General features: G+C 40.9%; 1 protein-coding gene across 1 annotated transcript in view; it reads left to right on the top strand.

The window, feature by feature from the left end:
- LOC131973334 (BTB/POZ domain-containing protein 10-like) overlaps window positions 1-15,028 on the top strand; it is a 35,548-nt gene extending 20,520 nt beyond the window's left edge. Inside the window, exons 6-8 of the mRNA XM_059335308.1 lie at window positions 6,038-6,235; window positions 9,300-9,410; window positions 12,710-15,028. Of these exons, the coding sequence (XP_059191291.1) occupies window positions 6,038-6,235; window positions 9,300-9,410; window positions 12,710-13,182 (782 nt within the window). The 3' untranslated portion in view covers window positions 13,183-15,028. The remainder of the gene's footprint in view (window positions 1-6,037; window positions 6,236-9,299; window positions 9,411-12,709) is intronic.
- Window positions 15,029-15,477: the final 449 nt, after the last annotated feature.

The raw sequence follows: 15,477 nt of genomic DNA, 5'->3' as shown, positions 1-15,477 counted from the left end.
AATATGATTTCCACAATACAGGAGACGAGATTGGTGGTATGGCCTATATATGTCATTTACTGGAGCTGTCGTAAATTGGAAATGTCACTCTTCAGTCAGAACTAAAAGTAGGCAGTAACATTTCCATTAGCATCTTAAATGCACAGTAGATACTCAGTTGAAACAGGTTGACATAAATGTTAGCGTCAATGTTGTTTGCTTAAATTCATATTTGTTATGCCCGTGACATCATGCTGTTACGTGGAAATGGTGTTTTATCAATGATGTTTGTCTGTGCGTTTATGATTTGTGTTGAAATTGTTCATGTTTGTGTCTCTAAATGCGTGGGAGAAGGAGTTTCAGCACACAGGCTGCTGCTGTGTGTGTTTGGCTCTAAGTAGGTCATGATTAGCTATGAGATTTAAGACTTGTTATGCAGCCACATAATCAAGCAAGGGAAGCAGGTCTCATTCAACCCAACAGGTTGTGGTTTTTCAGGGTCTTTTGTCATTAGCTGCTGTTTTTTAGTGTGTTTTTTAGGGTTGATTTGGGTTTAACTTAAATATGTCTCAGTTCTGGATAAACCAACACTAAAGGTGTGTCCCGTTGTCTTTTAATTGGATCCTTGTTTTCCTCACTTCTTTTCCTTGCATCTTAGTCCCTCCTGACGGATGCACATCGACAGCTGATCATGGCTGTGATAGCTTGCAGTCGGCTTTAACGGCTGTAGAGAATTTTGATGGAGTTTGTCTGTAAACATGTCCACTGTACTTATACCATTAAATCCTTCACACAGTTTTCTAATCAGATGGCACGTGAGAACAGCTACCAATTCAAGTGAGGAGAAAACAACAAATAGGCTACATTAGAAGCACCCTAAGACTGCACATATGAACCATGTTTTCTATGTGTATATTTTTTACTTTCACATGTTAAAGAAGCTCTACACAGGTAAATATTACAAGTTACATCACTGTTGATGTCTTCAGGTGGTAAATGGTAAATGGACCTGCACTTACATAGCACTTTTCTAGTCATTTTTGCGACCACTCAAAGCGTTTTACACTACACACTACGCTCATTCACCCGTTCACACACACATTCATACTGGTGGCAGAGGCTACCCTAAACGTTGCCACCTGCCACCATTGGGAATTCATTCACACGCCGATGAACGCAGCAATTTGAGCCTCCCAGTGGCACAGCCAGCTCTCCCAAATTTCCCCCTGGGGAAGGTTAGGTTAGGTTTCGACAGCAGCCATCAACAAGGTGCTTGAAGCATCTGTGAAAGGTGACATGGATCGGAGGCTGCAGGCAATGACGATTATTACTATCAGTCTAGACCAGGAGAGGTTCAGTGTAGAGGAGAAGAGATCTGCTCAGACACCTTAAACCATGAACCAGAGGGCAGTGAACATTCAAGGACCAGCGCCCCCCTCTGGCAGAGTTGTGGGCTATCTTGAGGAAGAGGCTGATGACTCCACGTAGAGCAGAATGGCACCGAAGGCGCCGGAAGGAGAGAGCCAGAAAGCGGGCTTCATTCATTGCCAATCCCTTTGGCTTCACCAAATCGCTGTTGGGTCAGAAGCAAGATGGCAATGGTCTTCTCAAGGGAGGAACTAGATCTGCACATCCAGAACACCTAGAGTGACCCCAACAGGCAGATAGAGCTTGGCCAGTGTGACATCCTTGTAGACCCACCACCTCCCACCAAGGTCTTCAAAACCAGGGAGCCACTTCTGAAGGAAGTCCTGGGCCAAGTATTTTAAATGTGATCAGATAGGATTATCCTGATCGGATTGGATTAAATCTAGATCAGATCTGATAACTGGGTTTTTAAACACAGATCCATATAATCGTGATCCTGAGGATTAATATTCCGCTCCGGTAATTCAATCCTCCCTTGAATCCAGATAAAAGGCTGGATTTGGGTATTTCAAAACTTAAGGCAGATATCTGGATCAACTTGATACCACAATTTCAGGATCATTTGGATCCCACCTCAGAGCTGGATTTCACTTAGATTGACAAAAGTCTCAGCTCCACTTCTCCTAGATATTTTTACTCAAGATGTTCATTACACTTAATCTCACACGTTAGTGTTTTACTTTTAATGATTAAAGTAGCCTAATTGTAAGACATTTAAATCATAGTAAAATATTCAACCCCACTTTATGAAACTGCTGTAAATATATCATGCTGCACATTGAAGCACTTTCCAAGCAATTTCAAGGTATGTTTTGCTTCTGATTAAATGAAGACAAATTTGAATTCAGTCAGAAGCTTAAAAATGCACATTTAAAGTGTCTGGAAATAGCTTGAATGTGATTTTTTTTTTAAACATGCAGTAAGGTGTTTGTGTAAAAACTGATTAATTTACTTAATCAAACCAGATGCCCTTTCGTTATAAATGACCATAATTATGTTAAGTGAGAGCCTTCTATATTAGGGAGACCAATTAAGATGAAAATATTTTTCTATTTGTGTCCAAGCTATATACCATGAAAGTAATGCAATTACAATTTCAAGCAGTTTCAATCACTTTATTCAAAATCCAATTACTTGAAAACCTTGAATGTATCAATTCAATTTAAGCGTTTCGAAGGATTTCCAGCACTCAGGGACCTGCTTGTCCTTAATAGCTGAGAGGTCCATGTCTGTGAGTGGACTCTGAAAGTAGAAGAAAGAGAAGGTGTATTAGTAGGTGTAGTATATCTTTATGTACACAAAGCATGACATCATCACCAGCATTACTGGAGCATTCTGAAACTTCTGAATGAACTGTATAGTTAATACTCGTACCGTATAATGTTACGTTTCCTAAGTACTGCAGCAGTCTGCTCTGTACACATGGAACAGATTATTTTAAGCTGTGTTGCCAATGATGTAACGCTAATAAACTCTGAACAGGTTGGTGTTAGTTTAAAGAGTTAAGGTATGATTTACGTCCAATTAGTTCCTTTTTAAGTTAACCATAGACCGCAAAAGTCATCAACAAAGTAGCTACCTCGCTAGCTGCATAACACCCAAGTCAATGAAGCCGTGTTAGCTACCGTTAGCACAGCCAATTAGAGATCGCTACGGCCTGGTTTTAATTAGGTGACAACTCAAGAAATTGGATTGCATTATATCTTGGTTGGCGTTCGTATTGGCCTTAAAACCGCTTCACATTAGACGACGGTAAACTTACACTTTTTACGTGAAAGTCGTGCTCCCTGCTCGATGTCAGGTAGTCCCACCTGTTTCCATTCAGATGTGGAGACACAACGAGATTTGGAAATCCGTATCTGCCCAGATAGGGATCATGGTGATTCACCCTGCCAGTGTTTTGAAATACTCAGATAAAGTCAGCAGGATCACCTTGATCCATTACTGAGAAAAGGAGGATTTTGTTAACCGGATTATCCTGATCCAGATTACAAGTTTTGAAATACTGGGCCCAGGAGATTGTGAGTAAGGCAAAATCTAGCTCTGCTCCTGGACCAAGTGGTGTCCCGATGAAGGTCTACAAGTACTGCCCATTGTTACTCAAGCAACTCAGGAAGATCCTAAAAGTCATCTGGAGGAGAGGGAAGGTGGTGCAGGAGTGGAGATGTGCTGAAGGCGCTCTTGATCCCTAAAGAGGAGGTTTCAAAGAAGATTGACCAAGTCAGGATGATTTCCCTGCTAAGCATAGAATGAAAGATCTTCGGCATAGAAGCAAAGCGGCTGTCTGACTTCATCTCCAGGAAAAACTACATAGACACGTCGGTGCGGAAGGGAGGGATCTCTGGAGTGGGAAGCCTGCAAAAACAAGGGTGATCTTACAGTCCTGTGGTGAGACCTAGCCAATGAGTATGGCTCCACCCCCCACAAACTGGTGGAGACCACCATTACCAAACATCATGTGCCACACCATGTTGCAGGCTTGATCCTGGACTATTACGATCAGTTCAGGATGAGAGTCTCAGCAGGAGCCGGGACATCTGATAAGCTGGAGGTTGGGATAATTACAGGCTGCAGCTTGTCGGTAACCTTGTTTGCTCTGTCAATGAACATGATTGTGAAGTCAGCAGAGCCTAGGTGTCGGGGCCCCCCAATCAGAGATCTGCCAGCCACCAAACAGGGCCTTTATGGATGACCTGATCGTCACCACAGAGTCTGTACCATGGTGCAGATGGATCCTGCAAAGGCTGGAAAAGCTAATTCAGTGGGCACAGATCAGTTTTAAACCAGCCAAGTCCAGATAACTAGTGGTGAGGAAGGGCAAGGTTACTGACAGGTTCCAATTCAACATTGACGGGAAGCAAATACCAACCATCTCCGAGAAGCCAGTGAAGAGCTTTGGCCAAGTGTTTGACAGTAGCCTCAAGGACTCCTCATCGGTTCAGTCCACCTGCCAGGAAATGGACAGCTGGCCAAGATCAGTCGACAGATCTGGCCTCACAGGAAAGTTTAAAGCATGGATATATCAGCATGGCATGTGGAACATTGGAGTACATCCTGAGCTCCTGCCCGAAAGTTCTCGGCAAGGGACGTTACTCCTGGCGCCGTAACCACGTGCTGGAACTGATTGCGTAAATCATCAGAGAGGGTGTCAGCAGCTGCAGCCAAGTGTGAAACACCACCAGTGCAGTATCTTTTGTCAAGGCAGGAGTGCAGCCAAGGCCATGACACAAGACTGTGGCAGCAGGAATCCTATCAACAGCCCGGTACTGGCAGCTCTTAGTGGACCTGGAGAAACGGCTGAGATTCCTGTAGCACATCATCAGCAACACTTTGAGGCCGGATATACTTATGGTCTCTGAGGCTACCAAGAACATCCTCATCATGGAACTGACTGTGCCATGGGAAGACCGCTTGGGACAGGCTCATGAAAGGAAGACGACCAAATATGAACTAGTCATCAGCTGTCGAAAGCAGGGCTGTAAGGCAAAGTGCATGTCCATTTAAGTAGGCTGTGGATTTGTGGGTCAATCCCTCCACAGAGCCCGCATTGTACTGGGCATCTCAGAACCAGAGGCATCAATAACATCACCAAGGTAGCTGAGAAAGCCTCGATGGCTCTGGATCCAGAGAGAAGGTCCAAGGGGACAAGCGGATGCCACCTGAACACACACTCACAGAGGACACCAGGTTACATAAGAAGATGTTTTCATAAACAACATAAGTGGTGCAGTACTGCCTGGATATTTTCAACTGAAGGGCAAGAAGTTCCCATCAGTATACAGCCCTACTTAGAAAGAAACATTACTATAGTGGAGGTAAATTATAGTTACTTTTTACAGGGGACTAAGCCCATACATTTTATGAGGACAGTTATACGGGCGCAGACTGCAGCTAGTTTCCATTACTATTTTGTTGATTGGCTTTCTTAAACCTGAATATTTCAGTATTCAGTCATCAATGGTTTGGTCTGCCCAGAGTAGGTAACATCAGGTAGTCAGGAAACACTGTTAAGATGTCACTTCATGATTCCTTGTGGAGGTTTTTTGTGAACAAAGTTTCTGTTGACATTTACGGTCACCAAAAGTCATTGTGCATCCTTGAGCTCTAACAAATATGTTGACATTTTTGTTCCAATAAAACATAACCTAAAAGAAGCTAAAATGTGGTATGGAGGTCAGTGTGTGGATGCATGTGAATACAAGGTTGCATTGATTTGCATTTGTTCTTAAAAATCCTTTTTTTACATCTTTGTTAACTGGTTAGCAGTCGTTATGCATATGCAAGAAAAAGAAGAATTGAATCATTATTTATTTAAACTCATGCTAAGTAGAAAGAAAAATTGGATGCAGAATTCCTGTTGTATTTTTTATGTAACCACTAACGGGTTTCTGACTTACAAATTAATTATTCATAACTTGTCAGAAATGTCTAAATACATGTGCTAAATACAGTGAAAATAAAATTGAAGTTTCAATTCATGTAGTTGAAGTTGCACTAACAGTGGTCAACTACAATATTCTCAATCACAAAATCATACTTGACTGTCTTATTTGTTTTCAGGACAAGTAAACAATACCAGTGTCCTACATCTTTCCATCTCATCAAAAATGTGCTTATGTTTCCTCACCAGGTGCCCTGATGCACGAGCTGTCTAACGACGGGGCACGGCGTCAGTTTGAGTGTTACCTGGAGGAGATGGTGCTGCCACTGATGGTGGCCAGTGCTCAGAGCGGAGAGAGGGAGTGTCATGTGGTGGTGCTTACTGATGAAGACGTGGTGGACTGGGATGAAGAGTACCCTCCTCAGATGGGAGAGGAGTACTCACAGAGTAAGACATACGTGAACAACCAAGTGAAAATGCATTGATTATTAACACAACTATTATGTTGTTGTTTTTTTGGTATCATAATGCACTTTAAGCTGGATTACTTGTACATAAGGTGACATACAAATAAGATTGATATTATTGTAATCATGGACTGAGCACTGACCACAGGGGTCAGCAAGAACCCTATTGGAATTGTAGGAATTATTATTATTTTTCTGCAAATTAATTGGCTTTTCGGTTTTAATGGTAGAAATGCGGTAATGCTTTTTCCGGATTAAATGGGTTGACGTACTCAAAAAGTGGTGACACTGGCAAATGGGCATGGCATAATTTTACATAGACAAGCTAAATTTGGTAGGCAGTTGTAACATGTGGAGACGCACCAAAAAGCCTCTTGGACTCGTACCCTAAAAACAACATGCACTTGGCCATCTTGATTTGAATGAGCAATATTAGGGCGTTTTGGGCCATTTCTAGGCTCTGTCCTTTCACAAACTCCTCCTCGAGTTTTAGCTTGATCAACTTGGTGAATCCCATCTTGAGACCTTTTGTGATTAAACGTTATTTACAGTTAATTTGTTATTAAAGTATGTTGGTGTGTCGCGGCCAAATACGCTGTTTTCACCATTTTAAAAAGGAAGTAGTTATAACTTCAGCAAACATTATCCAATCTGCCCCAAATGTCTCGTGTGATGAGACTCCAGGCCTGAACATGTCCTCATGTCAATGTTGACACATAGTTATATCGCCTTTCGATAGCAACAAGAAGTAAAGCATAGCCTCAAGATATTACGATATGTTTGTAGAGAAGATTGTGAGTTTTTGTTGAACTATGTTGGTATAGCAGCATGACGAATTTCGATCTCAGTCTCCACACATGGTGCAGAGCCGCCTAGTCCCCCGGGCCCAGGGAGTCTCCAAGACCACATCCCCACGGGCAGACTCAACACACCCCAGTGTAGAGGGTGAAACTAAAAGACTAAAAGACAACAGGACAGGATAAAAACTAAAAGACTAAAAGGCAACAGGACAGGATAAAAACTAAAAGACAAAAGGACAGGATAAAAACTAATAGACAACAGGACAGGATAAAAACTAAAAGACTAAAAGACAACAGGACAGGATAAAAACTAATACAACAGGACAGGATAAAAACTAAAAGACTAAAAGACAACAGGACAGGATAAAAACTAAAAGACTAAAAAACAACAAGACAACAGGACAGGATAAAAAAAAAGTTATTATTATGATTACTTACAAGGTTGCAATTAAAATAAAATAAAAAAAAGTTTTTTAAATAAAATTTGATATTGGCTTGCAAGTACAAAAGTGAATGGAAATGGCTGCCAAATTGAGAATATGTATGACGGTATGAAAATAATTGTAAATTGGCCAACAAAACTACTATGCCTTCCACGTATCGTCATTTTTAAGTTTCAGACATGTTGAATTAAAAACATCTATTTCAAAATGTTTCACACCACCTCTTAAAAGGCTATTTTGAACATGTTAATCATGGCATTGTCTTCTTGGGATGGTTGAATGTCCCTTGTGCAAATTAAGAAGAGATAAGAAGCATGTTTTCTTAGCATTTAAAACATTCCATCAGCTATTTTTTTCCACTAAAATACTTCACCTCAGTTAGAAACCCTTCTAAGCCAAAACGACTATTCCAGTACAGCCATTTTGTTCCAATAGAGAGTAGAGAGCTTCTCCTGAGTGAAGTATGACACCTGGTGGTAAAATGTGGTATTCTGGTCACTCCAACCTTAGTCAAAAGATGTCAGATATGACATAGTTCATCTTCCACAGAGGGAAGGGAAAAAATGTTTTGCTTCAAACTCCCTATTTCCACATTTTTTTACCTTACAAATTTTGCCTTGATTTCAACTGTTCAATACTTTTCTCACACATAATTACAAAAGTTCTGCAACTTGACTGAAAAAAAGAATTTGTGTAAATAAAATCTGAATACTTCATTAAAATTTAAAGGCGTTAAAAGGTGTTCAATGACAGTGTCCCCAAGCTGTCCAGAAGGGCTTTTTTTTTTACTATTTTTAGTGATTATTTTGAAATTGTAAAAAATTAACACTACTGAGCGTTTAAGTCAATGAAAGCAATTCAGCTTCCTGCTATCTGCCAATCATTTATAGACTGGAATTCTCACTTTTAACCGCATGGGGACCTTAAAATTTGACAATGACACGTTTGTCCTAGCACTATTAGAGATCAAGTTAGCTTCTGCTCAGTTAAATATTCATTCTAAAGGGTTTCCCATTAATTAATGAGACAATGGCGGCCCGACAGTCACATTTCAAGCTACTGAAAGTATATTTGCACTATTCAGAACATAAAGTAATTTTTGTTGTGTTGCCGTTGTCTCAGCAGAGTGTCTGTCACGCTGTCAGTCAGTCAAATTCCCCCGACCCCCACCTCTCCGACCTCCTCCGAGACATGTGCGCACATTCACACACTTACATGTGCACTGAATTTACCGAGCTGCCCATCCCACTGTTCCACTTCAAAACAATGCCAGCATAATAGGCATGTTTCTCTATCTGTCTGTATCAGTCCCACCCCCACATGATCTCTGTGTGCTAGTCCTAACTAAATACTAGCAACCTGTATGGGCCGGTCAGAGGTGATCCAAACACACTGTTGCAGATGCCATTTGGTAGCCGCGAGCTAACATTAGCTAACAATTAAACATACAAAGTGTTCTAATCACATAAAGTTAAACTCTGTACACTGTTTGTATTAATTACGAACTGTATGAATTACTTCCTGTCGCGAAACACATGATGACGCATGACGCATGTCCCCAGACCGCCCACAGGCAGAAATCATAACCTTTTTCAAAAAGATTATGCTATACATTTATGTTTTATATATTTATATCGTAGGTAGTAACCAATGAGTTGGGGCTAAGTAGGTACTGAAAGACAATGAAAGTGTTTTTTGTGGTCTTTTCATGGTGTTCAGTGACACTAAAAATCTGAAGCTGTTGCTAAAGGTTATGTGGAAGATTCATGTATTGATCGTTCATGTCTCTTTCCCTCAACAGTCATCTACAGCACCAAACTGTACCGCTTCTTTAAGTACATAGAGAACAGAGACGTGGCCAAACTGGTGCTGAAGGACAGAGGACTGAAAAAAATACGACTGGGAATAGAAGGTACTGAGTATATCAAGTATTATTGTCTTTCATGTCAAAAAAAAATATCTTTGATTGTGCATGCAAAAAAATAGAGATAAATCTCCCAAGTAACCAAACTATGGGGTCATTTTTGATGTGAGACTAGTCTGTACTTGTAGTGAACACAACACTTTTGGCCCTGGGATCCTTTCTCCATTGAAATACAAAAATAAACCACAAAGTAAGAACTATTTTGGTTATGGAAACAGTTTCACTTGTTAAAGAAAGAACTGTAACTTTACCTTAGGACCACAGTGGAACATTTACTTTAAACAAAAATAAATGTATAGTATAAAAAACCCTAAAAAATAATAGTGCAAGCGTGTGGATGTGGCAGAGAATTGGAAAAACATATGTGCAATGAGTGCTTTACTTGAGTCTAGGGAAAGTGTGTAGGGTGGAAATAGACCTCTTCTTTTTGTTCTTTTTTTTAATTGTGAAAGGAGAGGGGGGGGCTGGCCAGCATGATGACAGACTGTGAAGTTGTACAGTCTGATGGCAGTGAGGACAAAGGAGCTCTGAAGTGCTACGTCATGCTCCATGGTGGAATGAGCCAGTGACTGAATGAGCTGCCACAGTTCCTCATGGAGAGGCTGAGAGGGATGGTCCAGGACGATTCTGTCCTTCATCCTGCTCTCACCCACTGACTCCAGACTGTCCAGCTCCAGACCATAGACTGTATATAAATGATGGACGTAGTCATCGTGACGTCACCCATTGGTTTGTGGCCCGTTGGAAGCATCGAGTTCAGCGTTACACTCGTCGCCATCTTGTTTCCGATACGCGGAGCAGACCATTTCTGGACTGTGGAGGAGCAAGAGGGATCTGATCACTGACTACAGCCTCTCTACACCTCAACCTGACTGAGAGAAGTCGCTGCTAATTCATGTTAGCATTAACTGGAGCATTAACTGGGATGTTAGTTCTGGCTAGCAAAAAACAAAAACAAAATGTATGTTACTGACCTCAGAAAACTGAGCAGTGACTCCTTGGAGTTTCTGTTAGTCCAACCAAACGCTGAACAAGAATAAACTGTCATTAAGTGAAAATACAGTGAAAGGGTCAAAGTTATGAGACCAAATCGGCAAACATCCTCTTTTCTATCTATATAACATTATATTCAATTCAATTCAATTCAACTTTATTTATAGAGCGCATTTCATGCACAAGGCAGACTCAATGTGCTTCACAATACACATAATTACAGTTTAAAACAACAACAACAACAAAAAACACAGAAAAATCAAACAAATCGATTACAAATTAATTGAAGAGTGCAGGTAGACAAGCCATGCCATATTCACCACATATACACTTACTTACTCACACATGTGCACCCACTCCCACAACCACACATGCACACAATTCAACCAAATGCTGTAGAGAAAAGATAGGTTTTTAATCTGTTTTTAAAAATGGCTACTGATGTGGCAAGTTTAACTGTGTCAGGCAGGGTGTTCCACTTTCTTGGGGCATAAACACTAAAAGCTGCTTCTCCTTCTTTGGATCTGGTGTGAGGGATGAGTAAGTTGCCACTGCCTGTTGACCGAAGTGTTCTTGCTGGGGTGTAGGTGATGAGCATATCTGTGATGTACTGAGGTGCAAGGCCGTGTTGTGCTTTATAAACCAGGAGCAGTATTTTGAAATCAATTCTTGTTCTAACGGGTAACCAATGCAAGGACTTAAGAACGGGTGTGATGTGTTGATATTTCTTGGTGCCAGTTATATATAACTTTATTGATACGTTGCTGTGGATACGCATTGTTCTGCTTCTCTCCTGATGACGGCTCGCCTTGTTATTGACCAATCAATCAAAGGTAACCACTCCCCAAATCATACGATTCATCTTCTATTTTCTTCTAAATGGGGCCATTATTAGAATTATTAACATGAAATTGTCTTGGAGAAGATTTTTTACTAGCGATTGAGACCATAGTGTTGTTCTAAAAAAAATTCTGAGGTAATAAATCAAGTGATCAATCAAGTTTTCAAATTTTGCACTGAAATGAATGGACAGATTTTTTTTGCAGCCAAACTTGGCGCCCCCCTGCTGGAATTTTCGGTAGAATGCAGCTTAAGGCACTTCCTGGTTTGCCTCCATGCTCAGACCTGGAGGTTGCCACCTGCTCCAGAACCACCACAGAGCTGGCTTTCCTAACCAGCTTGTTAAGTCCATTCCGCTGGTTATCCACCACAAGCTCCTTGGTCTTGCTGATGTTGAGCTTCAGGTGAGTGCTGCTGCACCATGTGATGAAGCTCTCAATCAGTCCTCTCTACTCCGCCTCATTGTCCCTGGTGATGCATCCAACAATGAAGGAGTCATCAGAAAACTTCTGCAGGTGGCAGGAACCAGAGTTGAAGCAGAAATCCAATGCAGGACGTCTCCCAAAGAGAGGGCTATATATCCTTTTGAAATATGATTTGACATCACTACCCATTTCTACACTATAGCTGATGTCAACACCCTGTATAAGTCTTCACAGCAACACCAATAAAATGTATGTGTAATGTGTTATTTACATTTTTTAACCCATAAGAACCCATGGTGAAACCCATGTAACAAACACTTTAGATCTTCTAAAATCTCCCATATTCAGCTTTATGCTTCACCTTAACTCATCCCTAAGAAACACATACTCAACACCCTGGTGTGGTGTATATGTCTTCAAAATGTGGCTGTGACTGGAAACAGAAATGTGAAAAAGTAGCTAATTTCAAAAAGCTTACTTTTTGTTACGAGGCTAAGTTTAAACCCATTTAACAATTCTAATCTGTTAATAGGGTGTCCTGTATCACTTAACTTGTTCTGACCATATTTCCTGAACAAATTCACAATTTTGATATACATTATGGAGATGCAAACAAAAAGGCAAATGGTTATTTGTTTTTATTTATTATTCATTTATTATTATTTTGTCACTTAAAAACAAATCTGCAAAATAATTTGTTGTTAAACAGCAATATTAATATCACAATTTTGATAAATGTTTTGGAGAAAAAGGCAAATTTGTGTTACTGTAAGCAGAAAAGGTGTCGAGTTTATTTATATTAAAATAAGAAATATCATAAAAATAAATACCATAAACGCCCAATGTGACATATTATATCACAGATCAGTATTTAAATAAAAAAAACATCATAAATGTGTTCTATGTGGTCCACTTGGTCTGTGGTATATCCCCTATAATATTCCTTTAGGATTACTGGCTCTGGGTTCTTATTGGTTAAACTCCTGTAGTTTCTTCAGATGTTCTGATGAATGTGTTTGTTTTCTCCAGGCTACCCGACCTATAAAGAGAAGGTGAAGCGGCGTCCTGGGGGTCGTCCAGAGGTAATCTACAACTATGTCCAGCGTCCCTTCATCCGCATGTCCTGGGAGAAGGAGGAGGGGAAGAGCCGCCATGTGGACTTCCAGTGCGTCAAGTCTAAGTCCACCACCAACCTGGCCGCAGCCGCTGCAGACATTCCCCAGGACCAGCTGGTGGTCATGCTCCCTGTGGGGCCGCAGGTGGACGAGCTGGACACTCTGCCTCAGCCACCAGGCGGCAGTGACTCCCATCAGCTGGCAGTGGGTCAGGGGCCAGAGAACAACGTGGGCCCCCAGCTTCCGCAAGGCTTCGAGGGCCCAAACCAGCAGGCTCAGGATACTTCGCAAAGCTTGTCGTACAGCAACCAGCAGCACAACAGCAGCTACACTCAGGCCACTTACCACTATGAGCCGGGCCCAGACACACCATCCCCCTCTGCATGAGACTGGCAGCGCACTAAACCCCTCCCTCCAGTGATGTGTTTACAGGAACCGCAACAAGTGCTGTTGTTATTTACATCATTACACAGACCAATTCAGAGTTAGGAAATACTAAATTATGGCTAATGAACAAACTAATAAACCAAACAAACATTGTAATTAGGGCCGGGACTCGATTTAAAAAAAAGTAATCGAATTAATTAGAGGCTTTGTAATTAATTAATCGAAATTAATCGCATTTTAATCGCATAAAAAATATTTGACCTGAGAACAGTGAGAAGTAATTTTTTTCACATGGATTTTTAGTATACCATTGAATAATGACTGAATACATAAGCTTAAGCAACAAAAATATTGTTTATTTTTGTTCAAGTCCAACAGACCAGTGCAATTTTTGCCATTAAATGTAGCAATAGCATACTTAGAAATATAGTACATTTCAGAAATTCAGGTAGCCTATAGGTAGGTAGACCTTCTGTAAACTAGAATACTTTGGTTTTTGAAGTAAAACACAATCCATGCTAGCTACCACACTAGCCGCTAGCTGCTGTTTAGCATTGAGGTGATACTTGAGGCTGGATGTGCTGCGGTGATATGTGAATTCCTTGTTGCATAGCAACACAGCCATGCTCTTATCGACGCTTCCATCCGTTGGTTTTTTGTAACAAAATGTCCCATCATCCACGGGGCCAACCAAAGCGTCTCATCAGCTTCTTCCTTCATGTTCACTGTGGTTTGTTGTTGTCTGAACTCATGAACGCTAGTTGGTGCTCCAGTATAATCGGTCCGCCTGAAACTCATCCGGTGAGAAACGTTCTGCGGTGCAAAAATAAGCGTGATTACATTTTTTTTTAACATGTTAATTTTTGTGTAATTAATTAATCTTAATTAACGCGTTAAAGTCCCGGCCCTAATTGTAACGTGAACATTGATTGTAAAACTTGCTAAGAAGCACAGACACGAAATTGGCCTTCAACAGCCAAGAAGCACACAAGATACAACCGTTTTCAGAATGAATTAAAGCACTTCAGGCCACTTGTTGCATTCACTGTGAACACATACTTTGTTTCCCTGCTGCCCACAGTACCCCTCACTTCCTCCCCCTGAGTGGCAAAACACCACTTTGCCTTCTGTTGCACTTCTGCTGCAGCCTTTCTCAGTTAACACAGCATCCCAATGCACAAGAACTGTCAAGCAGCCAAGGATGGATGAAGCACATCACCAGGCCTCCTCACCCTCTTCACTCCATTTGTTTTTATTTATTTCACCATAGGAGAGTTAAGATGCACTCTATGCCATAGACTGTATGAGGAATGAACGAGATCCAGATGTTTTGCCTTCATTTCTTGGGAACTGTCAGCCCCATCCATCGTTATATGTAGTCTGTGCTGTATACATTTGGAAAGGCTGTACTGCATTTTATTACAATGAACCATCTGTGAGAGCTGTTATTTATTGTGCTGCTTGGATACTGTTCCTCACGAAGAATGGGGATTTTTTTTTTTTAGTGCCTCTTACGGTTCGTCTTTATTTGGAGGCTAGTTAGTAACATGGATTTTGAGATCCATTCTTTCCAGTGAGTGCTTGTGAAGACATTGATGAAAGGGATTTGTTTAAATAATAAACTTTTTAAGGAAATGATCAACTCACTTTGTTCTTTAAACTAGTCGATTTGGGTTCTAGTTTGTTGAGTCAACAATTTCACTGTTTTGCTGTACTCGTTTGTGTCCTGGCTGACACTGCTCTGAAAATCTGCACAAATTAATTCATCCCTGCTGTGTGCACAAAGGATGCCAGAAGAGATGTTGAAAAACAATGTTTTTATAATAAATCGTATTCACAACACTCATCTGGGATGACACTTCTTCATTTGAATCTATTTTTTGAAAGGTAATAAAATATGTCTCCTAGTGTCAGTTGTAATTGGTTTGGTAAATGGAGTGCACTTATATAGCGCTTTTATCCAAATCGCTTTACACTACTGACTGCGCTCTATCACCCGTTCACACACACATTCATACTGGTGGCAGAGGCTACCCTAAACGGTGCCACCTGCCACCATTGGGAATTCATTCACACACCGATGAACGCAGCATCGGGAGCAATTTGGGGTTCAGTATCTTGCTCAAGGATACTTCGACATGTAGGCTGCCATGGTCAGGGATCAAACCACCAAACTTCCTCTACCAACTGAGCCACAGCCTTCTAAATGACCATTGATTGATTGATTGATGTAAGTTTATTTCGAATATGGAAACAAAATAATAAAAAGAGTCAGACAAAACATTTAACATGACA

The sequence above is a fragment of the Centropristis striata genome, chromosome 6, assembly GCF_030273125.1.
Source record: "Centropristis striata isolate RG_2023a ecotype Rhode Island chromosome 6, C.striata_1.0, whole genome shotgun sequence".
NCBI classification, from domain to species: Eukaryota; Metazoa; Chordata; class Actinopteri; order Perciformes; family Serranidae; genus Centropristis; species Centropristis striata.
The sequence above is the reverse complement of the archived record's forward strand: the minus strand, read 5'-3'. Positions and strand labels throughout refer to the sequence as shown.